This window comes from Oreochromis niloticus, linkage group LG8 (assembly GCF_001858045.2).
Source record: "Oreochromis niloticus isolate F11D_XX linkage group LG8, O_niloticus_UMD_NMBU, whole genome shotgun sequence".
NCBI classification, from domain to species: Eukaryota; Metazoa; Chordata; class Actinopteri; order Cichliformes; family Cichlidae; genus Oreochromis; species Oreochromis niloticus.
This window is the reverse complement of record NC_031973.2, coordinates 1,563,529-1,587,500: the sequence shown is the minus strand read 5'-3', so window position 1 is coordinate 1,587,500 and position 23,972 is coordinate 1,563,529. Positions and strand designations below refer to the sequence as shown.

The window sequence follows — 23,972 nt, the reverse complement described above, 5'->3', positions numbered from 1 at the left end:
GCCTCCAGCAGGTGGATCACCTCCTCGTAGTCCATCTCCATCCCTCTGGCCTGCTTCTGGGCCGCCTCGGCCAGCTGGATTCGAGTCCTCAGAGCTCGGCTCTCCTCCGCGCCGTGTTTCACTTCCTGTCAGAGAGGTGGCAGAGGGTGGAGGAAGAGGAGAGGGGCAGGATGGAGTACAAGAGACGGAGAAGATGAGGGATTACTCAGCAGAGTTTCAGTGATGCTTTCTGCTCAGTGCTTTGAGACCCTCACGAAGCTTCCCAGGTGCTCGTGTCATGATTTGGATGGTGTCAGGATGAGTTAGCGTGATGAGGCTCTTTGCTGTGGCCTCGGGGACGTTTCTCTGAATCAGCAGGCTGTGCAGTCGAGTCCCAGCAGGCCTGTCAGCGCTCAGCATACTTCTGTCTGTGATAAGGTTACCTACGGTTGGAGAGCTGCATTATCATCTAAAAAATAAAATAAACCTCCGTCTGGTGACAAAGATCGATCAAACTGTCGATGAACGCTCACAGGACTAAACCTTTATCTTGATTTTTACTAGCAGCTGACACCATGAACTGATCAGGAAAATGTGAAAGAGGTGAGCAGGGAGTTTCTCATAGACTTTAACCCCATCGTTAGAAATAATGCAGGTTTGAGGCACGTGATCATCAGCTTCACTTTGAGATCTGTAGGCTGCACCCAACATCCAAAACCCATGAAATCCAAGTAAACTAGCAGTGAACAGGAGAACGACGGAAACTCTGAAACAGGAAAGACGTCTCAGAAAGTCGGACTAAAGGACCAGATGAAGTCGAGACAGAATGAGGAGCAGAAAAATGGTTTTAATTGACTTTAATGTGCACTCATTTGTATAAAAGTGACTCATTTGTATAAAACCTCTAATCATTTAAAACAACACTGACACTTATAAATTTTCCATATATGCAGTTTATGAGATGCTAATGTTAGTTTTGCTTAATAAGAAACAGACGAGCAAAGGAACATGTTAAACACGAGCGGTTTAAAATAATGAACTGATCATAGAAATTTTATTTATTTCAGAACAACAGTCGGCTCAGGGCGCTCTTTAATGTAAAGACCCTACAGTAATACAGACAATCAGACAACCCCTGTGAACAAGCACTTGGCGATAGTGGGAAGGAAAAACTCCCTTTGAACAGGAAGAATCCTCCGGCAGAACCAGGCAAGAAAGCAGTCCTACATATTTGTTTAGTAAGTGCCCTGAAGGACATATCCTGGTCACGGTCCCTCTCAGTGTTACCGGAGGCCGAGGTCATACTCCCCAGAGTCAGCAAAGTCTGCCAGCATCAGTAGGCGTCATCCTCTGAGGACCTGAGGACCACCTCTGAGGAATACTATTATAAAATTTCATGACTGTGCGTTGATCAGGTGATATCTCAGTGAGCACTGCAGTCGCTGTTAAGACTCAGACGTCTCTGTACAGTCACACCGTCAGCATGAGATGAGTAATGCTTGAGCTAAAAATAAAAAGTAAGTCAGGTCATCGTCGCTTTTTGGCAGGTTGTTTTTGTTGGTGGTGTTTTTCTTGGAATGAGCTCTTACTGTTTGGTTGTGTGCTTTAAGAGCGAGGTCGGGCTCGACTGACTGGCTGGCGCTCTCTTACGTAACAACGCTGGAACAAAAACAAGACACAGGGCTTACTTCATGTCCTCGTGTCACTCCTGGCTGATTATTTTTCAGCTGAACTACAAAACGTAGGCACTGTGCCCGATCTGAACTCTGCAAAAACCACAAAGCCAGATTCAGTCAGGTCAAAGTGAAGAAGGCTGGGCTCTGTGACTTTACACACAACACACACCTTTCACCAGCTCAGAGTGACGCCGACATGCTGCGCTGCAAACAAACATTTTTACTTCTGTGTCAATCAGAGTGTGAACGACAGCCGTGCAACAATGAGTCACCGATGTTTCTAAACCTGTTTGTTTCTCCACAGAGGCGAAGCACAACGAATGCTGCCTCCATTTTAGTCATATTTCAGCTGCACCTGGCAGCTTTTCATTCACAGTGAAGCCTTCTATGAAGTGCAGCAGCCTGAACTCTTCTTCCACTTATCCATCTGCGAGGGAGATCACCTCCTGCAGCTCTAAGAGGGAGATACGAGGAAGAGCTCCCAGACCTGCTAAAGGACATCATTTCCTGCCCCAAGGCCTCAGAACAGTTGGACATGTCCCAAACACCACACCAACGAGGCACCCGGGAGGAACCCTGGTCTTTACAAGAAGGGTGAGTCCCAGAAATCCAAGCTAATCTCCCTTTGTAGAGTCCGGACATCCTTCAGAGGAAGCTTGTATGTCACTGCTCTCAGCTCGTTGCTATAGGGCAGCTGTGGCTACAACGTAGCTTGCCTCCACCAGTGTGTGAATGTGTGTGTGAATGGGTGGATGACTGGGTATGTAAAGCGCTTTGGGGTCCTTAGGCGGGGCTAGTAAAAGCGCTATACAAATACAGGCCATTTACCATTTACCAGAGTCAGCAGACGTCACCCCAACACTCTCCCGAGACCCCGAGACACTTAAACTCCTCTAGTTTAAGCAGGAACCGTTGCCAGAGTGAGCGCTCCACCTCTTCATTCTGACCACCGTGGCCTCAGACTTGGATGAAAACCATGAGAAATTTGGAGCTCCTTGTTCGATAAAGCCAACGAGAACACGTCACTACGTCACTACTCAAACTATGTAGATGAACAAAAGCACTACAGGTCAGAGGGAAATATGTGCTGGTATAAAGGCCCAGCTGGGCTTTGACCCCATGTGATTTTAATGCAGAGGGAGAGCCAGTCTGTACCGTGGAGGTTATGTAACTCTCAGGGCAGTGAAACAGACACCAGCAATAATTAGACACTCATAACTGGAAGCAACCACTCCCAGTACAATTGGCACACTGGCAGCCAGTAACTGTAACCCTGCAGCGCTGAAATAAACATCACATGGTAAACTGATCTTTGGTGGCACTAACAGATCGGAGTGAACGCTGAGCTTTGTCACAACACTGCACGATTTCAACGGGGAGCATGCAGGACGTCACAGGGGGCCCAAAACTCCCCCTGATGTAAAGATACTCATGCAGGCAAGAAAGAAATATATTCATCTGCTATAATGAGAACAAATTACCTGTAACTGAGGGTTTTTACTCAGCTCTGAGCCACTGAGATCACACACACACACACACACACACACACACACACTCGAGGCAAAGAGGAAGCAGACTGGGGAGAATTTGGCAGCTCTCATCCTCCTGCTGCGACATCATATGCAGTGGAAGCTAACAGAACACACATGGAGCAAACGCAAAATACGATGATTTATGAACAAGATTCGGAAATGCTGGACACACACACACACACAGACACACGCACACACACACACACACACACATGCACACACACATGCACACACAGAGTGAGTGTCATCCATCTGTTACCTCCATTTTTCCTCAAGGGCATGCATGCACTAACAATCTACAAACCGCCGTTTTAAAAATGAGGTTTTATGTTCATGTCCACCACCCCAGCTCTGTGGGGACCAATCTCAGGTTTTAACCTTTGGAGTGAGGACATTTATGGAAAGTAGGGACATTAAACAAATGTAATAATTTGGTTTTTTGAGTTGAATGGGGAAAGTTTTGGGAAAAAAACATTTTTTGGAAACTTTGAAAAAATGTCTTACTGGGAGACTTCAATGCTTATGTGGGCAACAACAGACCTGGAGGGGCGTGATTGGGAGGAATGGCCTCCCAGATCTGAAACCGAGTGGTGTTCTGTTACTGGACTTCTGTGCAAACCACAGTTTGTCCATACAAAACACCATGTTCAAACATAAAGGTGTCCAGAAGTGCACATGGCACCAGGACACTCTAGGCAGCAGGTCAATTTTGTGATCATATCATCAGATCTGATTGCTATGCAAGGTGCCTAAACACATAAGCACCTTTCCCATAAGTACCGACTCGGATCGACTCACCATGACTCGACTCAGATCGAGTGATTTTCCATTGTGTGCAACACGAATGCTACAACAAAGGTGGCCACTGAGGCAAGAATATACCTGCTGCTCAGCCTGTGGCTTTTCGCCAGACTTGGGGACCACAGCGTCGTTTCTTGGAGCCGTTTCCCTTGCCAGGTTTCAAAAATGGCAGTTTTGATTTTCATGAACGAGATGCTCTCATGACATATTGAGTGACCCCACTGGTACATGCAGGGCTGGGTTACCTTGTTGGACTTTGGAGGCAGCCAATAGGTGCCGGCATGGCTCTGGATGTTTTAGGGCTGTACTGGTTGACACGCCTCTACAATGTTGCGTGGAGATCAGGAGCGGTACCTCTGAATTGGCAGACTGGGGTGGTCTTTAAGAAGTGGGACTGGATTGTGTGTTCCAGCTATAGGGGGATCATACTCCTCAGCTTCCCTGGGAGAGTCTATGCCAGGATGCTGGATAGTCTGACTCTCCGAGGTGCTTCGGGAGTACGGGGTGTCCTTATACAGCTGTTGTAAGAGCTGGATCTGCATAGCCGGCAATAACTCGAACTCGTTCCTGGTGGGTGTTGAACTCCGCCAGGCCTTCCCTTTGTCACCGATTCTGTTCATAATTTGTATGGACAGAATTTTTAGCCGTAGCCATGTGGAGGAAGGCTTCCACTTGGTCAGTGTCAGAATTTCGTCTCTGCTTTTCGCAGATAATGTGGTTCTGTTGCCTTCATCAGGTGGTGGCCTCCAGCTTGCACTGGAGCGGATCGCAGCCGAGTGTAAAGCTGTGGGAATGAGAATCAGCACCTCCAAGTCTGAGGCCCCGGGCAGACCCAGGGCAGGAGAGATTATATCTCGGCTGGCCTGGAAACGCCTTGGTGTTGGAGGAGGAGGTTGCCTGATGAGAGGGTTGTCTGGGCCTCGTGAACCGGCTCCGGACAAGAGGAAAAAATTGGATAGATGGATGGAATGATGGAAACAACTTGAGGAAAGATCTTTTTTTGCAAAATAGCAGTTTTTGGACACAGGACTTTCACTCAGTTTCACCAACGATTGTTATTATTTCTGCATTTAAACTGATTGAGGAGCTTTAGGAGGTTTTGAGGTTCAAGTCCACCTTTTTGCAATCTTAAGTACATTACAAGGGAGACTTCTTCCACCTGCCACTCCTTCCATGCAGTATATGAATAGTTGCCTAAAATGTTACGAGAGTGATGACTTTAAACTTTCTCACGACTGCAAAGTTCATGTACATCGACTTAATTTAGCACATTACCTTTACATAGGAGCTTCCAGGACTGAAATATAAACCCAACATGGAATTACCCAGAAAACTGCAGTTCCTTGGATGGCCACTTGAGTCTCCAACAACCCAGAGAGCAAGTGTCGGTCCACACTCACCTCTAAATATGGTCCAGATAACAACACTATGACAGCCAAAATGCTAACGAGACCAAAACCAGTGGGTGATGTCATGGTGAATACATCCATCTTTTATATACAGGCCATGCTTCACTCGCTGCCCTCATCATAAAGAACATAATTACTGGGTTTTCTTTAAATGACACCAGGGTCCATCGGAAGTATAATAACGTCGCTGTGCATGAATTTACTTGTTTAATAATGGAGTCCAACATTAATGCAAGTCTTTACTTTGTGCCTCTGGAGGACATCATTTACTGTAATTTATGCTGCACAGTAGCGCGGCACGCTGTCCAAAACCAGGACATTAAAGTCTGACCATCAGAGCAGAGTGGCTCAGAACTGGGACACACTCACGGGTAAAATTAGACTCCTGGATGATTTCCAGTGTAGAGTGTCCACTGAGTGTGGAGATGAGGTGTGAGTGTGTGTGTGTGTGTATGTGTGTGTGTGTGTGTGGCTCTGTGTGTGTATGTGTGTGTGTGTGTGTGTGTGTGGCTCTGTGTGTGTGTGTGTGTGTGGTGTATGGTTGGGTAACTAATGGATCCCAGCGTGAGCTCTCTTCCCTCCAGCTGTGGCTTCAGGGGGGCCCGAGGGGCTCTGAGAGGCCCCCTGTCTTAAAGGCTGACTTCCATCTCTAATGAAGGAGCATGTCAGCCCGCTCTCCTGCGCCCGCCTGCTCGCTCTCCAGAAAAGGCAGCATAATGGAAGAAAAATCCCTCGCTGTGCACAAGCTGTACAGCCTGGCAGTGCGAGGCGGAACAAAAGAGCAGCGGCCGGTCCCGCTTCTGCCCAGACGAAAGGTTTTTGTGCTCCCTGACAAACGACACTCACATTTGCACCGACGGCTGCTTCCTGCTTTGTTTGATGGTTATGTAATAATAACATAACGTCTCCATCTCGAAGCTGGAGGCTGCACTGAAAGCTGCGGCAGAGCTGGTAAAATGCCAAAGACAAAGGATATTAAAAGCACTTCAGCTTATTCAGGAGCACCAACGACTCACACCTCCAACGACTTTTACTGAAAAGCAAACACAGTGTCCGAAACAGGCTGAACCTGGATCAGATTATAATAATGCAAACACAGTGTGAGTGTGGAAGGCTAAGTGACTCCAGCCTGAAAACTTGATCAAATCCTCCCTCACAGGATTAAAGGCTGTCAGCTTAACTCACCTGTGCAGGTTTGTTAAATATGCAGGCAGCGCTGAAGCTGACAGTCGGCCGGCTGTGATCTGCGCCCTGATGTGACTCAGGACATGTCTGATCAGCTAATGTTGCTTAAACCCTGTTTTTATACCAGGACAGATGACAGAGATGTAAAGTAGACTTTAGAATATTTTAACGTGTTTTTAGAGTTTGTGAGTCGATACAGTGCCTCTGAACCTGAGTGCCTGGTTTTGAGGCTGAGGTGCACACTGAAGGGGCTCAAATGGATATTTTGAAAATATGTTGATAAAAGTTAATACTTTAGTCCTGCATTCCTTGTGATGGTCAGCAGGGGGCGTTTCCAATGGTGGATATTCATTAGCATGGCCAAAGTTTCTAATAATGAAGCCACTGGATGAACAGCCTGCTCTGACACTCAGTTCCACACAGTTTTTTCTACTCTTTAACTGTATGATGTCACAGATGGGAGATATCCCAAGATCCACCCATTGGCCTTTTGGTTGCAATGGGCGGAACTAAAACAACCTGTTTCAGACAGAGGATGAACTGAGGGACCAAGGCCCAGAATCACATAAAGAAGGATTATTCTGAACTGTGAGTCATGCAAAGCTGCTCTGGCAAAATCTAAGAAAAACAAGATTTCACTATGAAAAAGCAAAGAATAGAAAAAGTCCAATGTCTGCAAACCTGCACTCTGCAAGAAGCTAAAGGAGCGACTTCAGAGCAGGAAGTGAACGCTCGGGTCTGCGTCCTCCTCATTTCTGCTCCTCGGGTCTGAGACTCAGGAAGGAAACGCCCCGTCGGCCTTTGTTGTTATGGTGAACTTGTCGGCTAAATGTAGATATTGATCGATTTATGCAACCGAGCGGGAGCGAGAGAGGCCGAGACCCTTCAGCTCTGAATCACAACAAACACAACGCAGGGAGGAGGAGGAGGAGGAGGAGGCGGAGCTATTCTAGAGCCCAAAATAAAAAAAGGTTCAACACGGGGCTCATGGTCCTCCCACACACACACACACACACACACACACACACACACACACACACACACACACACACACACAGTTTGGTTTGAAGCTCTTTATAATCACACCTGCAGGTCTGTGTGTGTGTGTGTGTGTGAAGGCCTCCACCTGCCGATCTCTTTTAAAAGAAGCACCTCATCTCACACACACTCCTGACTCCAGCATCCATCACAGTTTTCCTGTGGAGGCTAAGCGCCCCCCCACAGCCACTGACCAACACATGACCTGTGTATCACTTCCTGTTTTCACACATGTCCACAGGTTGGATGAGTGCAGCAGGTGCGACTCACCTGTTTGACCTTGCTGAGCTCTTCCTCCATCTGATGGTGGACTCTCTGAGACTCGACCAGCTGCTCCTGCAGATCAGGATGAACACATTACAATATTTAATGAAGCCGACTTTTCTTTGGACATGATTGAATTCTACAAAATGACTCAGGTGTGAGTTTACCTGCAGCCTCTTGATCTCCCTCAGAGCCTCGATGTGCTCCTTCCTCAGCCGCTCCATCTCCTCCAGGTCCTCCGAGTCCGACAGTGACGGCTGCACGAACACACAAACACATCAGAAACATCTGGGACAGAAAATGTCTCGTTAGCGTCTCGTTAGCGTCTCGTTAGCGTCCCTCAGGTGAGTGTCAGGCTGAAAGTGCCATAAATGACGAAGAGTAAGTGAAAGCAGCACGTGGAGGCTCGTGTGATGATGACCTGAACATGTATCACGCCTGTATCCTCTCAGAGACGCAGCTGCTGCTGCTCTCAAGTCCATCGACCCTGTGTGACCCCATGTGACCCTGTGTGACCTGTGTGACCCCATGTGACCTGACCCTGTGTGACCCCAGCACAGCACACGCTCTACTGATAGGACCCTCCTGTTCAATGACAGCGTCCACAGTGGAGCGGACGTGGAGTCATTACGTGCTCCTGTTCACTTAAACCTGGATGATCCTCAGTCTGATTCATTCACTTTACTAAGATTCCACCTGCTGATTCCAGGTGATCTCAACCACACGCAGCAGCCTCATCATCACAGACTGGGCTGAAGGTCCCAGCATGCTCGGGCTGGTAGTTCAGCTCCACATCTGTGTGCTGAGCATCAAAAACATCTGGAACAAGCAGCAGAGTGGGACACTGGGAGCTGTTCTTAGCTTCACTGTGGCTGTTAAAACAAGCCTGTGGTTCCTCTGACGTCCACCAGAGGCAGCAGTGAGTCAGTCCCCATAGACTCCCATATTAAAACTTTACAGCAGTGTTTGTTCTGTTGGAGACTTTTGGAGCATTTTTAATGACATCATCTGATGACATCATCAATCATACTGCACTAACAGACTTATAAATATAGTGACTGCTCACCATGTCTGCGTTTTTCACAGACTATAACATACTACAATATTCGACATATCACTGTTTGCACTGCAAAACTGAAACTGTGTATTTAGTACAGTGGCTGCATATACCTGCAGACATCCAGGAGGAGTCACTCCTCCTCTTTTCTATGAGTTTAAAGTAATCTACAGTAAAAAGGTGTTTTATAAAGCTCAGTAACTGTGTGACATCAGACGTGTGCGTTGTGCTGCACGCTCCTACCCTCGGGTCGCTGGGCGACTCCAGCAAGCTGAACAGGTCGTCGGACGTGAAGCGAGACCCGGGCTGGGTGACGCCCAGCTCCTCCAGCTGAGGCTTGAACAGCTCCTGGATCAGGCTCTCGAAGTCTGGGAACAGAAAACAGACACGAGCGCTCAGCAGGAGGCAGAACGCCGACCCGAGCCTGAATCTGCAACCACACCTTCTGTTTTTTAACAGTGAGATTAATGGATCGCCTCTTTGTGTGATGGTGACGACCTGGCGGCTGCACAGAAGAAAAACCTGCTCAGAAGAACTTCACAGTCACATCCAGGACTTTTAACTGGACTCGTTCAGCTCGAGCACCGTCTGCACGGATGACTCGATCTCAGGTCACATCGGGAAACGCTCTGATTCTGAATCATTTCATGGAGGCTGTTTAACCTCAGTTCAAACAGCTTTTCTACGTTTCTACTCTGATGTCAGGCAGCAGACGAAGACATTTTATTTACTCTACTGAAGCTCTCTGCTTTTCCTTCACTTTTTCAAACAAAGCAGAATAAAAGCACTAAGTTAACACAAGTGAGCAGATAGTCTGCAAAGCTCGAGTCAAGTGAAGGGAAACTGGGAACGACACAGGTGAAACCGCCGAGGGCACAAAGGAGGAAAGGAGGCGAGTAAAGCCGAACGCAGGAGAAACAGAACTCCAGATAAAAACCTCAGAGCTGCGTTTAAAACCTTCAACTATGAAAAGAAACACGAGCTAAATACAAATAAAAGAAGATCAAGTACTTCAGTAAGTACTGCAAGTACGTTTAACTTTCACTCCATATGATGTACTGCACAGGTGTGAGGATGAGGGACACCTGCAGGCGGACAGCCACAGGTGAGCTGAGCGATGATGTCTTACCTGTGAAGGCCACCGTCCCGGCCGGATCAGCTCGCAGTCTGGACCGGAGCGCCTGCCGCTGAGCGTCGGAGGGCTTCAGGCCAATCAGCTCCAGAGCCTGGACACACACACACACACACACACACACACACACACACACACACACACACACACACACACACACACACACACGCTCGGATCGATACACAGCTCACATGGGGCAAACACACACTGACAAACAGCCACTGACCAATGAGAAGAGAGTGTCGGCTCATGAATTTGATTGGTTCATGAAGGCCAGCTGATGTGACCTGGGCGATGTGATGTGATGAAGTACACAAACACATTTTGTGTTCTGGTTGGATTTGGAACAAAAAGTTTTTTCCTCTGATCCCATGAAGCTGAATGATGTTGCTGGCGTTCCCGTCAGCGTGCAGGTAAATCATCACCTGATTCTGTCACACTGAATAAAACCTCAGAGGGTCTTGATGGTTTCTGTGCAGATTTACATGTTTGGCTGTTTTCTTGCCTGCTGGTTGGTTCATCCTGCTGACTCTGCTGGTTCAAAGGTACGAATCACAAACACTCACCTGCTCCAACCTTTCTATCTTGAGGCGGCAGCTGTCGCTGAGGGAGCTCTTCCTCTGAGGAGGCTGACTGCTCGGAGACTCTGGAAGCAGAGGAACACACACGGCTTTTTCTCTTTAGTCGACGACAATGAAGGTGTGCAATGATTGCAAAGAAACAGATGACAACTACACACCAAACAACTACAAGGACCCAACAAATGCTGATGAAACGGCAGCACACACAGAAAACAGGGAGAGAAGGACAGGAAAGACGTCAAAGTCCACAAAGGCACAAAAAAAACTCCAAAACAGAATAAAAATACACAAAATATCCACAAATCAACTACACAATGATGCGAAATGACCACAAACTGTGACAGAGAGACACAACAATCACAAAATGTTCAAAAATAATTACAAAAAATATTTAAATAAACAACACGAGTGAACATGAGGAGCCAACGAGTATAAGAATCACATGTTTGCTACCACATAACCACAAAAACAGGAAATCTGAATTTGAAACAATTGTGTAACATTATTTATCTACACATATTTAAGCACTTAAATGAGGAGGTAACAATCACAAAGAAATCATGAAGTCATGTTAAATATTGAAAGAAACAATTAGATTGCAAGAAAATGTAAGTTCTGCCTAAATTCTGTGTATTTTACAGGAAAGCAGACACGAATTATACTTTAAATAACTGTAATCACTGTGCAGTGTCATGATAATTTTGCAGAAAACAATCTTGTGCTCTCTGTGCGACTGTTTTATGGAGGTTTTATTTTTCCTTTTATGTTCTGTTGTCCTTTTATTTTAGTCTTACTCACTACTTACATTTGTTACAGTTTCATTATTATTATCATGAATTATTTCTTGTATAAACCTGATTGTGCCAACCTTTAAACATTTGTAGGTAAATATAATTTGTAATTTTAAATAAAGTACCTTTAAATTCTGTTCATTGCAGGGGAGTTATGCCTCAGTAATCGCAGATAAATAACAGAACACAACCTTCCTGTGTCTCTGCAGGTGGTGTTACAGGTGTGTTAGCTTTGTGACCCTAACAGCGTCTTCTTCAGCCTCAGACATCACCATGGAGACGCCACAGGTCAGACTGGTTTGCTGGGACAGCTGGAGCCTCAGGTCGTCCATCTGTCCTGCCTTCAGGCTTTAAGGGTGACGACGAACAGAATGATTTCCCACATGGACAAAGACCTCAGCCCTCCTTAAATACAGGAACCCAGCGATGCTCCGCACCTCTTCAGCCAGTCACAGGCCAGACCTCCACTTACCTCACTTCCTCCTGTGACAGGAGAACATGAACGCGCCATCTGCCCCCCAACCCGCCTTCCAGACATTTATTAACAGCTCACGGCGGCTCGTCTGTGCACACACATTTGCCTGCATATGTTCACATTCTCCTGATGCTGCTGTACGATTTCCTGACATCGCAATTAGAAATGATGTCACAGATGTTTTGCACCACACAGCTGGATTTTTGAGGTTAAACTGTTACTGCATGAACTTCAGGTCTGAGCTACTTTATGCAAATCAGAGCTGTCGAGTGTCTGGAAACTCCTCCAATGTTACCTTCAGTTCCTAAAACTACTGAAAACCTCTGATGGTCTCCGTCCTGCGTGGTGTTAAACGCTGTCACAAGGCTGCAGCTGAACAAAGCAAATAAACCAGACGTCTGACGTTTGAGGCTTTTGTGTTTCCTGAGCGGTGGATACGTACCGGGGTTCGTCTCAGGCAGGCTGTGACTCTCCGGAGGCGAGGACACACGTGTCTGCTCTGCTCTGCTCGGAGACACTCGCACCTGCATTCACACATTAACACAGCATGTTAATGACTCTGTGTGTGTGTGTGTGTGTCAGATATGCTGCTATATGATCAATGAAAAGTTTTCTGTGTTTTTAACGTGTTGTCTGTAAATCTGTGATCTCAGCTGTAGAGACGACACGCTTCTCCAGGCCACGCTGAAACACCTGCACAGACAGGTGAGGGGTTATCATAAACTATGTAACAGACTCTTGTTAGTGTCTGACTTTACGCTCAGTGCCACCATGAGGCTGAACTGATACGGTTCTTTTGTTAAAGCGGTCTGAGACGTCCTGCTTCCTCTTTAATCTAACCTAACTTTAGAGAAGGGAGAGCTCAAATCCGAGTTCTGTGTTTGAAAGAACTTTTATTTGGCGCTCCGAGTCGAAGCTCTGACCTGTGTGACGTTGACCGACGGCAGGGTCTCGCTGGCGGGGTTTCGGCTGGAGGTGATCTTGGTAACCACGGCCGGCTGCTGAGGCACAGTGCCCAGCGCCGGGGCCCTCATCTGGGGTCCACCCCCACCACCGGACCCCTGCAGGGAGATGGGGCTGTGGGGCCCGCTGCTGGAGCTGGAGGATGACCTCCGCCTGATGAAGGCAATTTCCACGGTCGGGTCGGGTCTAGAACACAAGACTGGTTCTGAGTTAAACGTCTGGATTTCAGTGATCAGAGACGACCTCCAGTTTATGTTTCTATTCAGTTTTCATCTTATGGTTTCTGAATATTAAACAATGCTGCATCTTTGAAAAGCACCTGAAACAACAGCTGCGCCGTGTCTTTATGTCCTTGCTGTGTGCTATCCTGTCATTTGCATAATGTATGTTTGGTATCAGGTGTGCCGTACCTGAGTTTGGTACGTGTCAGGATGCCCCTGGCCTCCTCGTATGTCACTCCGATCAGCGACTCTTTGTTAATGGACACCAGCTGGTCCCCAACCTGCAGCCTGCCGTCCTGAAGCAGCACAGTCAGACAGGAGCAGTGAGGCCGCATGCTCAGCAGCATGCTCACATAAGCATTATTAATATAAGTCGGTATGATTATTATTAGATGAGCATAAAACGAGTGCTGTAGTCTGGCCTTTTATTGGCATGAAGCTGAGTCTGCTGAGGACTGACATGTCACCTTATCTGTTATCAACCCACTGAATCACCAGAGGATCAGTTAATATCAGATACATTTAGTATCTGCTGTAGGCACAGCAGGCTGCCCAGTGGGGTTCTCACTGAATCCAGAATGATCGGAATCAAACCACCGGACCACAAAGATGCTGACCTTCTGGCAGTCTCCTCCAGGCACGATTTCCTGAATGAACACCATTGGTCCTTCGGCACGGTTGGCTCCGCCCTTGATGATGAGCCCCAGGCCTGTTCCCTTGGCGACACATATCAACTGAATGACACTGTCACTGAGGACACAGAGAGAGAGGCGGTATGACACTGAGCGTGATTAAAAAGCACGCTGTCATAATCTCTAACCCTCCTCCAGCTTCGAACTGCTGAAGAGGCTTTTCACTATTTTTAGTGGCTGCTGGTGTTTCCATGCAGCTGAATCATAGTTTATTATATAACCGCCGTCCAATAACAAACTGCCTGGAACCACTGAATGTACTCGTAGTTAAAGTACTGCAGTACAGCAGTATGGATGTCAGTACTGCGCTCTGCTAACATGTTATAACTACAGCAGGCTGCCTGTATACTCAGGCTGGAACATTAAACTGATATATACCATCATTAATCAATAATATGATCCAGTTCCATCGTGGACAGGCTCCATCATCGCGAGTACTTTTACTTTCAGGACTCTGCTGTCTTGTTATTTAGTTTGGATCAGTTTCACTTTTACATACTTTTTTATTTCTGTCTCTCCTTCTTTAAAAGATCCTGTTTTAAACATGGCTGATCTCTCCTTCAGAGAAAACAAAAGTCCTTCTAACTGGACGATGTTGTCACGGTCCTGGGACGGTGACCCTGGATTTCAGCGTTGCTGTCGTGTCTCTAGTGAAGGTTTAGTTCTGTGTTCTCGTTCTCCTTATTTGTCTCTGTGATCGTTCCTCTGTGCTCCATGTTCATGCATCTCCTCTCTCCTCCGTCAAGTCTGCGTCTTTATGAATGTCATGCTTCCTGTTTTATTTTGATAGTCCCTTTCCTGTGTGCAGTCTATCTAGTTTTGCTCCCCCTTGTCTCGTTAGGTCTCATTTGTCCCACCTGTTCACGTCCTCTCATTGTTCTGCTTGTCTTTCCTCGTTAACCCTCATGTTCCCTCTCCGCTGTGTACGTTTCCTCGTGGTCCCAGGTTTCCTGGCTCCACGTTCCTTGTCCCTAGTTTCTTAGTGTTGTCTAGTTTTGTTTTTGTATTCAACGTTTTTCTCCAGTGAATAAAGCGTTTTCAGTTTAACCTTTCGTCCTCGTCCTGCTGCCACGCAGCGCTACATGACAGATGTGACGCAGGGGCAGCATGTAAAGAAGGAGACGCTCTAAAACACCAACAAGTGGCAAAGAAAGGACTTCACAGATTAACAGTCGTGTTGGTTTCTTTACAAACTCTGAATAAATCAGCTGGAAAGTAGAAATTACTCATGAAAACTCACTGCAGGATGGGTTTAGCTCTCTATGTGTTTTTATGTCTCTGAGACTTTTTGAAAATGCATTTTAATAATAAATATAAAACAGCCAATCAGAATCTGTGTTGAATGTTTTGTGGTTTACAGGAAAGTGAAGGCATCACTGTGAGAGGGAGTTATTTCTGTTCTTTAGATCCTACCTGAAGGCGTGCGCAGGTGTGTGCACGGCGTAGGCGGGGTTAGCGGGGTAAGGGGCGGTGTGGGTGTAGGCCGTGACCCCCTCTTTAGGACTGAGGAGCTGGGGGCTCTCGGACCGGGAGGAGGAGGAGGAGGAGGCCGTGTCCGTCAGCTTCCCTTTAAAGAAACAAGAGAAGAAGAATGAAGAGAGGTGAGGTGGGAGAGAGAGAAGAAAAGGAATGAGAGCGGGAGACGGGGGGAGATGGGGGGAGGCGGCGGGCCGGAGAAAAACTGGAACACGGGATCAATTTAGTGACTCAGGACTGAAACTCGGATTTGCACTTTGTGAGGACGAGACTGACGTGAGGAGACTTTATTTTGGAAAGTGAGAAGATGTTTAGAGCGTGAAGATATTTTTGGAAAATTTGGACATTTTTGAGAATTGTTGATGTTTTGGAAAGTCGGAACACCTTTGTGAAATTATGATTTTTACTTTTTTGGAACTTGGGCACATTTTTGGGTCAGAACATATTTAGTGAGGATGTTTGGAAAGTTGGGACGTTTTGGGAGGTGGGAACATCTTTTAGAAACTGGAGACATCTTTGGATTTTTTACACAGTTCTGGGAAACGCAGACACGGAAGTGGAAAGGTAAACTTTAGTAATGGAGGACTTTTTTTGAAAAGTACTGTCAGTTTTGGAAAGTGACCATAAAGCGATTTTGTAACATGCTGTGAATTTTAAGGCATTTAAGCCGTTGGAGTTGGGACATCTCCTATCTGAGGGTTCGGTTTGTTCTGGGTCGAACGTTCATGTCCAACGTGATGGGGGGGGGGTTACCTGTGGAGAGCTGCGTGGGAGAGACTCGTCCTGACGCTGTGATGTGGTTGGAGCTGTACTTCTCCATCAGCTCAGCGAACTCCCTCCTGAAGGACACATGAACACATCACAGCGCCCTGTTTCAGATTCACTTCTCAAAGATCCTCGTCCTAACCTCAAACCCAGTCCTTGTGGTGAAACTGAAGGAATTAAGGACATTTCTGTCTTCTCCAAGACTTTAGTTCACATGTAATAAGCATAAAATAACTGCTAATAACTGTTAAACCAGCATGGATGTCTATGCAGTTTATTTCACAGGCCTGGATTTAAAATATCTGTTTGTCATTAGTTCATGAACACGAGCTTTTCTTAAGCTGCAGATTCCAGGAAAAAAAATGGGTTCCAAGAATGTCTTGATTGGACGATAAGTGAGAACTCAGACAGAGTCGGGCTTTCCTGGAAATATGAAGAAAAGCACTTAATGATGATTGTTGGAGGCTGTGAGCTGACATACATTAAAGATGTGCTTCATTTAAATGATGGTCCTGCTGCGTGCTGAATGAGCTGCAGTTCAAAGACATCGTTTTTCATGTCTTTCACTTTGGAAACACGGCGGCCTGCGCTGGACGGCGTTCAGCACTGAGGCGTTTGAGGTTTGAGGCGAGCGAGCTGTGAGATCTGTGAGAGTTTGTCTCCCTCACATGGACGCTGAGGAAACCGGACGTCAGTCTCACTCAAACCATCAGCCATCACGGTCTGATCCGAGCCTGATCTGATCAGCTGTTAATGCCTTTTTAATGGGATCTGCACGATCATTGAGAAAAACCATTCAGAGATCAGACGTCTGTGGTTCCATCCAACCTCAGCTTTCATTCAAACAGCTGTTGGAAAAACTGGAATTCTTTAAGTATGTTAAAAAAAACACAGAAAATGTTAAAGCCAGAAGTCTAAACTGCAGCCATCCACCATTTCCTTTTACACCACTAACCAATCACATGAGAGATCACCTCGAGGCAAACCTGGAATAAAAAGACAGAAAGTATGTTATGAATCAGCAGGTCATATGACTCTTCACCCCGACGGGACGACGGAGCACGTAACACTGTTTGTATCTGTGAGAGCTTCAGTGGAGACCAGGATAAAGTCCAAAATCAAATGTATTTGAAGGATGGGGTCAAACGTGGAGCGTCAGGCAAAGCAACCAGGAAGTATCGCGTAACGGTCAGAGACCAGGACGCCGTCCTGAAGACCTGAAGGTCATAACCTCAGAAAAATGATTCTTCACCCTCAATAAACACAAATCAATCATTCAGAGTGAAACTGTGCTTGGAATAAACTTAATTTACCAAATTTCATTTGACCAGATTCCATTAAATGTAACAGTTTACTCTGCAGTTATAAATATGTAGTTACTACAATATGGAAAATATTGAAATAATATAATAGTAAGTTAGTCACAGTCAGCGTTTTAGGGCAGTTTTATTTTGAGTGTAAAGGGGGAGACGAAACAGGAATACAGACGCTGGAATGAAACATGAAAAGAAACAGTGACAGGGAAATGTCACATGTGTGGAGGAAAACTGGAGGGAAACTAAGAAAATGAGGCGGTCGAGGATCAACGGAAACGTGAAACCCAGAAGCCGAGAGTTCCCATCAGGATTGGAACCAGCTCCACGATGAGCTCGTGAACAGCCAGCCTGCAGTGGGACAGCTTAAAGACCTCGAACAGGAAGCCAAGTGAACGACTCGGAGCTAACGTTTAGCTTCTTCTGTGGGGGGTGGGGGTGGGTTGGTGATGGGGTGGTCATAGACTGCAAAAACCCAGAGACCTAAATGAACTCAAAACATGAAAGAAAGAGAAAAACTCATCAGATCAGTGATCGATTTTTAAACGTGTCCTCGAACCACCCGAGGATCCGCCCCCCGACCGTCTGCACAACAGCTTAAAAATAATCTTCCACAATATTCCCTCCAATTCAAGCCTCCATCAATGAGCTTAAACTCCACGCTTGTTTTTCTGGTTTTCTCCACCGAACCTGCGAGGACACCAAATCCACCCGCCCCTCCCTCCTCCCGCCTGATTGCATCACGGCGTCCTCAGCAGCGACCCGCCGTGCAGCTGCAGATAATCATCATCATTAGTTTTAGGTGTGAAACAAAAGGCGGCAACAATGGAGCTCGAGCTGTGAGGCAAGTATACACACACACACACACACACACACAAACACACACACACACACACACAGAAACACACACAGACGCACACACACACACAAACACACACACACACACACACAGAAACACACACAGACGCACACACACACACACACACACACAGACGCACACACACACACACACACACACACACACACACACAGAAACACACACAGACGCACACACACACACACACACACACACACACACACACACACAGAAACACACACAGACGCACACACACACACACAGACACACACAGACACACACAGACACACACACACAGACACACAGACACAGACACACACACACAGACACACACACACAGACACACACACACACACACACAGACACACACACACAGACACACACACACACACACAGACACACACAGACACACAGACACAGACACAGACACAGACACACACAGACACACACAGACACACAGACACAGACACAGACACACACACACACAGACACACACAGACACACACAGACACAGACACACACACAGACACACACACACAGACACACAGGTTTCGTAACAATAGGGATGAAAATGAAAGGACTCTGTGCCAGAGGTGGGACGACCTTTCGTCTGCAGTCACAACAACGCGTCACTTCCTGTCAGCGGCTGTAAGCTGCTGATCTCTTTGTTGTCTTTAAATCAGCTTCTGTTCCTCCGCGGGCTCTGAGCCTTGCCGAGGACACCGGTGATGACTCCTGACCCGTCCCCATGGCCTCTCTGCTCATTTAAAATGAACGTGTGGTGATCCGAGACTGAGGTCAGAGTTATGTTAAGGTTAGCAGTGTGTATTTATAATTGTCTGCCCCAGGGCAGCTGTGGCTACAACTGTAGCTTGCCTTCACCGGTGTATGAATGTGAGAGTGAATGAATAGTGGTGTTGTAAAGTGCTTTGAGGGGTCCCGAAAAGCGCTATATAAATGCAATCCATTATTATTATTATTATTATATAGATGTTGCTGTTAATTTGTGAAATACAAATAAAATCATTTATAGTTTTATTTTAACACCGATCTGTCCCCATAGATTAGCTGCACTCAGCCAATCGTATACAGCAGAGGTGTCCAACTGGCTGTGAGGAGGCGGAGCCTGCAACATCGTCGACCTCTGAGCTCAACCTCAATACTGCTGATTTCAAAGTGACTGCACAGGTCGTCCAGAGTGACCGCAAACTCAAACAGATCAGCAAAGGTCTGCAAATACCTGCAATCAGTCTGAGTCAGTCTGCAACAGGAGACGCAGCTCACCTGTGTTCTGGTTGTGATGTGGAACACCTGTTAAAGTGTTCCAGTTAAATCCTGCAGCACTACGCCACTATTTCTGTTTGACCTTTGAACATTTGTTTCAAACCTGTGAGCTTCTGGCTGGACTCAGAACGTAAGGCGTTAATATGGTGCTTTTCAAATCAAACACACATTAACACAAGTGCTGTTTTAAACACAGTGATGCAGACACACACTCTGATGGATGGAACTCAGGGTTCAGTATCTCAGCTGAGGATCAACAACATGCAGGCTGGAGTTTTGTTAAAAAAAGCCGTCAGTACGTCAAAGAACCACCTTACCATCACCTACTGGATTTACAAGGCTCCTTTTTGGAGTCCATTTTGGTTAATTTAATATAAAATGCTTATGCAGCTAACATTAGCAGGCTTGGCTGGAAAACTGTGTAATAAACTATACTACTGCTCCACAAAGCAACAGCACCTGTCAGTCAAATAGGCCACACCCCTAATGATGCAACTTTAAACCTATAAACAGGCGAGCTATTAAACATGTTATAACTATGTTTATTTCTTCTGTAGAGCTTTAACATGGGCGTCTATGAGGACTGACTCGCTGCTGGAGCCTCTGCTGGATGTCAGAGGAACTGCAGTGTTAATGACATTTTTCATGTTTGACCCTTGAAGTGAATCCAGTTCATAAAAACAAATAAAACCTGTATCTTGCTTTCACAGACTGACGGTACAGTTTCATGACGTAACTGTCTCCCCACAGAGAAAGGCGGCGGTCTGCTGAGCGCCCGGTGCAGCAGGATGTCACCGAGGCGGTCTGATTCCCGGTCATGTCTCTGTGCTGAGCAGCTGCAGCTCTTTCCCAGAGCAGAGACCCTGTGGACAGACAGCCCCGTGTCCCTATTGTGTCAGGCTGTGTTTGAGCTGACGTGGAAAAGCACAGGGGCCAGCAGAGTGCCAGGTCAGTTTACCTCACAGCTCGCTGCAAGGGCGAATCAAACCACTGACGAGCCTCGTTTCCAGGAGCACAGAAAGCTAAAAGCCCGTCCTCGGAGCTGCAGAACATCAGCGTCGTCTCAGTGGGAATAAAAGCAGATTCCATCTTTATGAAGAGCCACTTTAGAAAAAGCTTAAAACCCGACTTTTCCTCCACTCACACTGAACGAGGGAGCGTAAGAAGCTTAAATGCTCCATTCAGTCATTAAAAATGTGACTGGAGAAGTGTCTGCATACCTGAACTTGTGACCCTGAACACTTTAACGCTCTCTTGTCTGTCCACCCTCTGCAGGAATATAACCCTGACTGTCAGCATCTAACCCCCGGCCTGGCAGTCACCCCTGCAGCTCAGCTCAGATGTTCTGTTTTTAGATGACTTTCAATCAGCTGCTCTGCTGATCACAGATCATCACGGTCAGACAAACCGAGTTTGTCCTCAGATAACCTCAGAAAACTTTAAAACATGCTCAGCTGAGCCAAAGAGAGAAAAAGCAGAAAAATCAGAGGGATAATTTCAGAATAAAAGCACCTCCTTACCTGGATTCCTCATCTCTGGCGATCAGCAGGGACATGTGATTGGAGAGCGAGGCCGTCCTTAAGATCTCCACCGCCCTATCAGGAAGCAGAATTGAGCAGTAAACATTAACAGCGTGTGATGGAAGAGAAAGAGTACATGTGTGAAACTCAAGGACATCTCTGCCCGGTGGAAACGTCCTCTGTGGAGCTGTTGGACAAGTAGACTGCAGTACCACCGACAGCCACTAGATGCTGACAGCAACTGACTCCAGCCCAAAAGTTAACAGTAACCTAGTCATCATGAACTAACCTCAGTCCTGCAATAAGTGTGCTGGTTGTTATTTTAGACATTTTTTGGGCCTGTTAATAGACCTCTCTGCATCGAATCATATCTGTTATTAATCTCTGTCTCTCTTCCACAGCATGTCTTTATCCTGTCTTCCTTCTCTCACCCCAACCGGTCGCAGCAGATGGCCCCGCCCCTCCCTGAGCCTGGTTCTGCCGGAGGTTTCTTCCTGTTAAAAGGGAGTTTTTCCTTCCCACTGTCGCCAAAGTGCTTGCTCATAGGGGGTCATATGATTGTTGGGTTTTTCTCTTTATGTATTATTGTAGGATCTACTGTACAATATAAAGCGCCTTGACTGTTGTTGTGATTTGGTGCTATATAAATAAAGTTGAATTGAATTGAATTGAACTATTTAAAAGTTCGAAAGGACTTTAGTATCTGTCATGTGGCCGATGATCAATAGCTGTAATTGTCGTTACATCTACGACTTTCTGAGCTTCTGTTTAAAGAATAAAACAGTTTAACCGGAACTGTGATACTTGGTTATCATCAGTGTTTATGACATTGGTGTCTTCAGCTTATAAAAACCATACTCCAGCAGGTAGGCCGACTACCATCCAGTGTCAGTTTTGACCAGTAAGTTTCATCAATGACACTTTTTCTGATGAAAACAAGATGATAACAAAATAAAATCTAATCACAAGGACACAAACTGTGATGAAATGCATCAACCTTTGTCAACGAATAAAAACGAGATGAAAATATTCTGGAGAAACGAGATCCAATCAAAACTAAATAAGCTGAGCAGAAAGGCGGGACGAGTTTGGAAGTTATCCAATGAGAAGTAATCTCCTGGTGCAACGAGGTTAGACGTGCCTTTGGACTTTAGTCAGCTGAAACAATTTTAGATTTAGTCTGCTATAAACAAAGTTTGCACTCTGAATGAACACTCGGGCTGCAGTTTAAATTACCTGCAGTGCTTTTAAAGTGAAGGTGAGATTATTGTCTGTCATAGACAAAAATCGGGATCAGGAAACTGCTGCGTTTAGCGGTCGATGCTAAACATGACATAAAAAACAGAAAACAGAAAACTTTCTGTTTTCCTTGTTTCCTGCACATTAACTGCAGTTTCTCCCTTTATAAAAACACTACAGAGGAGAATGTTTCTACAGATCACCTGTTTAAATTGCACTAAGGCTTGTAGTTTGCATCATTAGGGGTGTGGCCTCTTTGAGTGGCAGGTGGATGGTGACACTGGCGGCCGTAGCTGCTAGCCGTCTGCTTGCTTCACCTGAACTGGACCGTGTTTGTGCTGTTGGAGCCTTTTTAATGACATCATGTGACCAATAACGTGGCTGGTGTGAGGTCACTGTACTAACAGCTTTGGTGCAGTACGAGTTTATTTTGATGTTAGCAAGATTAGCAAGTATCTGTGTCTGTGCTCCCATACACTAACTTAGGTTCAAAGGGGAGTTTTTCCTTCCCACTGTCTCCAAGCGCTTGCTAATAGGAATTCACGTGATTGTTGGTGTTGTTTTCTCTGTATTATAGTAGAGTCTTAGCTTTATAAACTAAAGAGCCTAGAAAAGACTGTTGTTGTGATTTGTAGCTATATGAATAAAACTGAACTGAATTAGCTAAAGTAGCTGATAACACTCCACGCTCTTGTCCAAATATGGTCACTTTTACTCAAAAATGCCGACATGTTGAAGACCTTAAAGCAGATGTTGACGCTGCAAACGTGCAGCATTCACATAAAGTGTGATGGAAACCAACACTCTACAGTCCGTGCAGCTTCACAATTCAAACAGTGCAAATAAACAAGTGATGTCAGACCGCCGTGCTGCATTTTCTAAAATACCTCAACAGTCAGACTCACCTTTCATTGGTCACCCCTATCAGGCTGATGTTATTGACATCCAAAATCAGGTCACCTGACTTAAGCCGACCTGGAACAGAGTGACAGACAGACGGACTGAGAGAAGGCAAAGTGAAGGAGGATAACAGCGTCTGTAATAACCGATCCACAAAAAATACCAGAAGAATAGCTACCATCCAGAGCGGCCAGCCCACCAGCGATCACTCGCTTTATGTAGATGCCAAACTCCTCTCCTGTCAGCTCTCTGTAGCCCCCAATTATTTTAACACCTGTGAACGCACACAGATGAGCTCCAGTTAAAAAAGAGCCTGGCTTTGGAGTCGATCGCAGCATTTTCAGACTCTGAGCTGCTGCTGAAGGAGGAGTGGTTAATAAGGATTCAGAGGTCAGTAAGGTCGAGGGAAAGATGCTCACCGAGTCCCTTCTTGCAGTCGCAGAACTCCAGCCTCTGTACGGCTCGGCTGATGCCGTGCGGGCCCATGATTGTCCTGGCAACAAGCAAAAACACAACAGATTTAAACACATATCAACATCCTCCCTCAGCCAAAGCCCCTCTCACTCTGTTTCCTCAGAGCGCCGCTGCACAAAATAATCAAATCATCACAGGATTTTGGCATTGTCTCCCTCCCTCCCTCCCACCTCCACCCGGCTACATTCAACCAATAAAATCTGTTGCCTCCTAAACGACGAGGCGGTTGAACCATGTGGTGACCTGGATGTTTGGAGGCTCGGGCGAACACAAACAGTGATTAGAAATAATCAAAGGAACATTACGGAGCAGTTATTTTGTGCTCCTGCCGAGAGATTTGTGGGTGAGA

The 23,972-nt window shown here is 46.3% G+C and overlaps 1 protein-coding gene across 2 annotated transcripts in view; it reads right to left on the bottom strand.

Annotated features, from left to right (window-relative positions):
* stxbp4 (syntaxin binding protein 4) overlaps positions 1 to 23,972 on the bottom strand; it is a 47,554-nt gene that overhangs the window by 8,040 nt on the left and 15,542 nt on the right. For both annotated transcript variants that reach the window (XM_025909902.1, XM_013273974.3), the window contains exons 2-17: positions 23,569 to 23,642; positions 23,328 to 23,423; positions 23,155 to 23,224; positions 21,011 to 21,085; positions 16,026 to 16,111; positions 15,210 to 15,363; positions 13,722 to 13,854; positions 13,294 to 13,400; positions 12,844 to 13,069; positions 12,363 to 12,444; positions 10,640 to 10,719; positions 10,071 to 10,167; positions 9,185 to 9,309; positions 8,052 to 8,141; positions 7,891 to 7,956; positions 1 to 125 (exon numbers count right to left, since the gene is read on the bottom strand). The exon at positions 1 to 125 is cut by the window's left edge and continues 55 nt beyond it. In XM_025909902.1, the coding sequence (XP_025765687.1) occupies positions 1 to 125; positions 7,891 to 7,956; positions 8,052 to 8,141; positions 9,185 to 9,309; positions 10,071 to 10,167; positions 10,640 to 10,719; positions 12,363 to 12,444; positions 12,844 to 13,069; positions 13,294 to 13,400; positions 13,722 to 13,854; positions 15,210 to 15,363; positions 16,026 to 16,111; positions 21,011 to 21,085; positions 23,155 to 23,224; positions 23,328 to 23,423; positions 23,569 to 23,642 (1,686 nt within the window). The remainder of the gene's footprint in view (positions 126 to 7,890; positions 7,957 to 8,051; positions 8,142 to 9,184; positions 9,310 to 10,070; positions 10,168 to 10,639; positions 10,720 to 12,362; positions 12,445 to 12,843; positions 13,070 to 13,293; positions 13,401 to 13,721; positions 13,855 to 15,209; positions 15,364 to 16,025; positions 16,112 to 21,010; positions 21,086 to 23,154; positions 23,225 to 23,327; positions 23,424 to 23,568; positions 23,643 to 23,972) is intronic.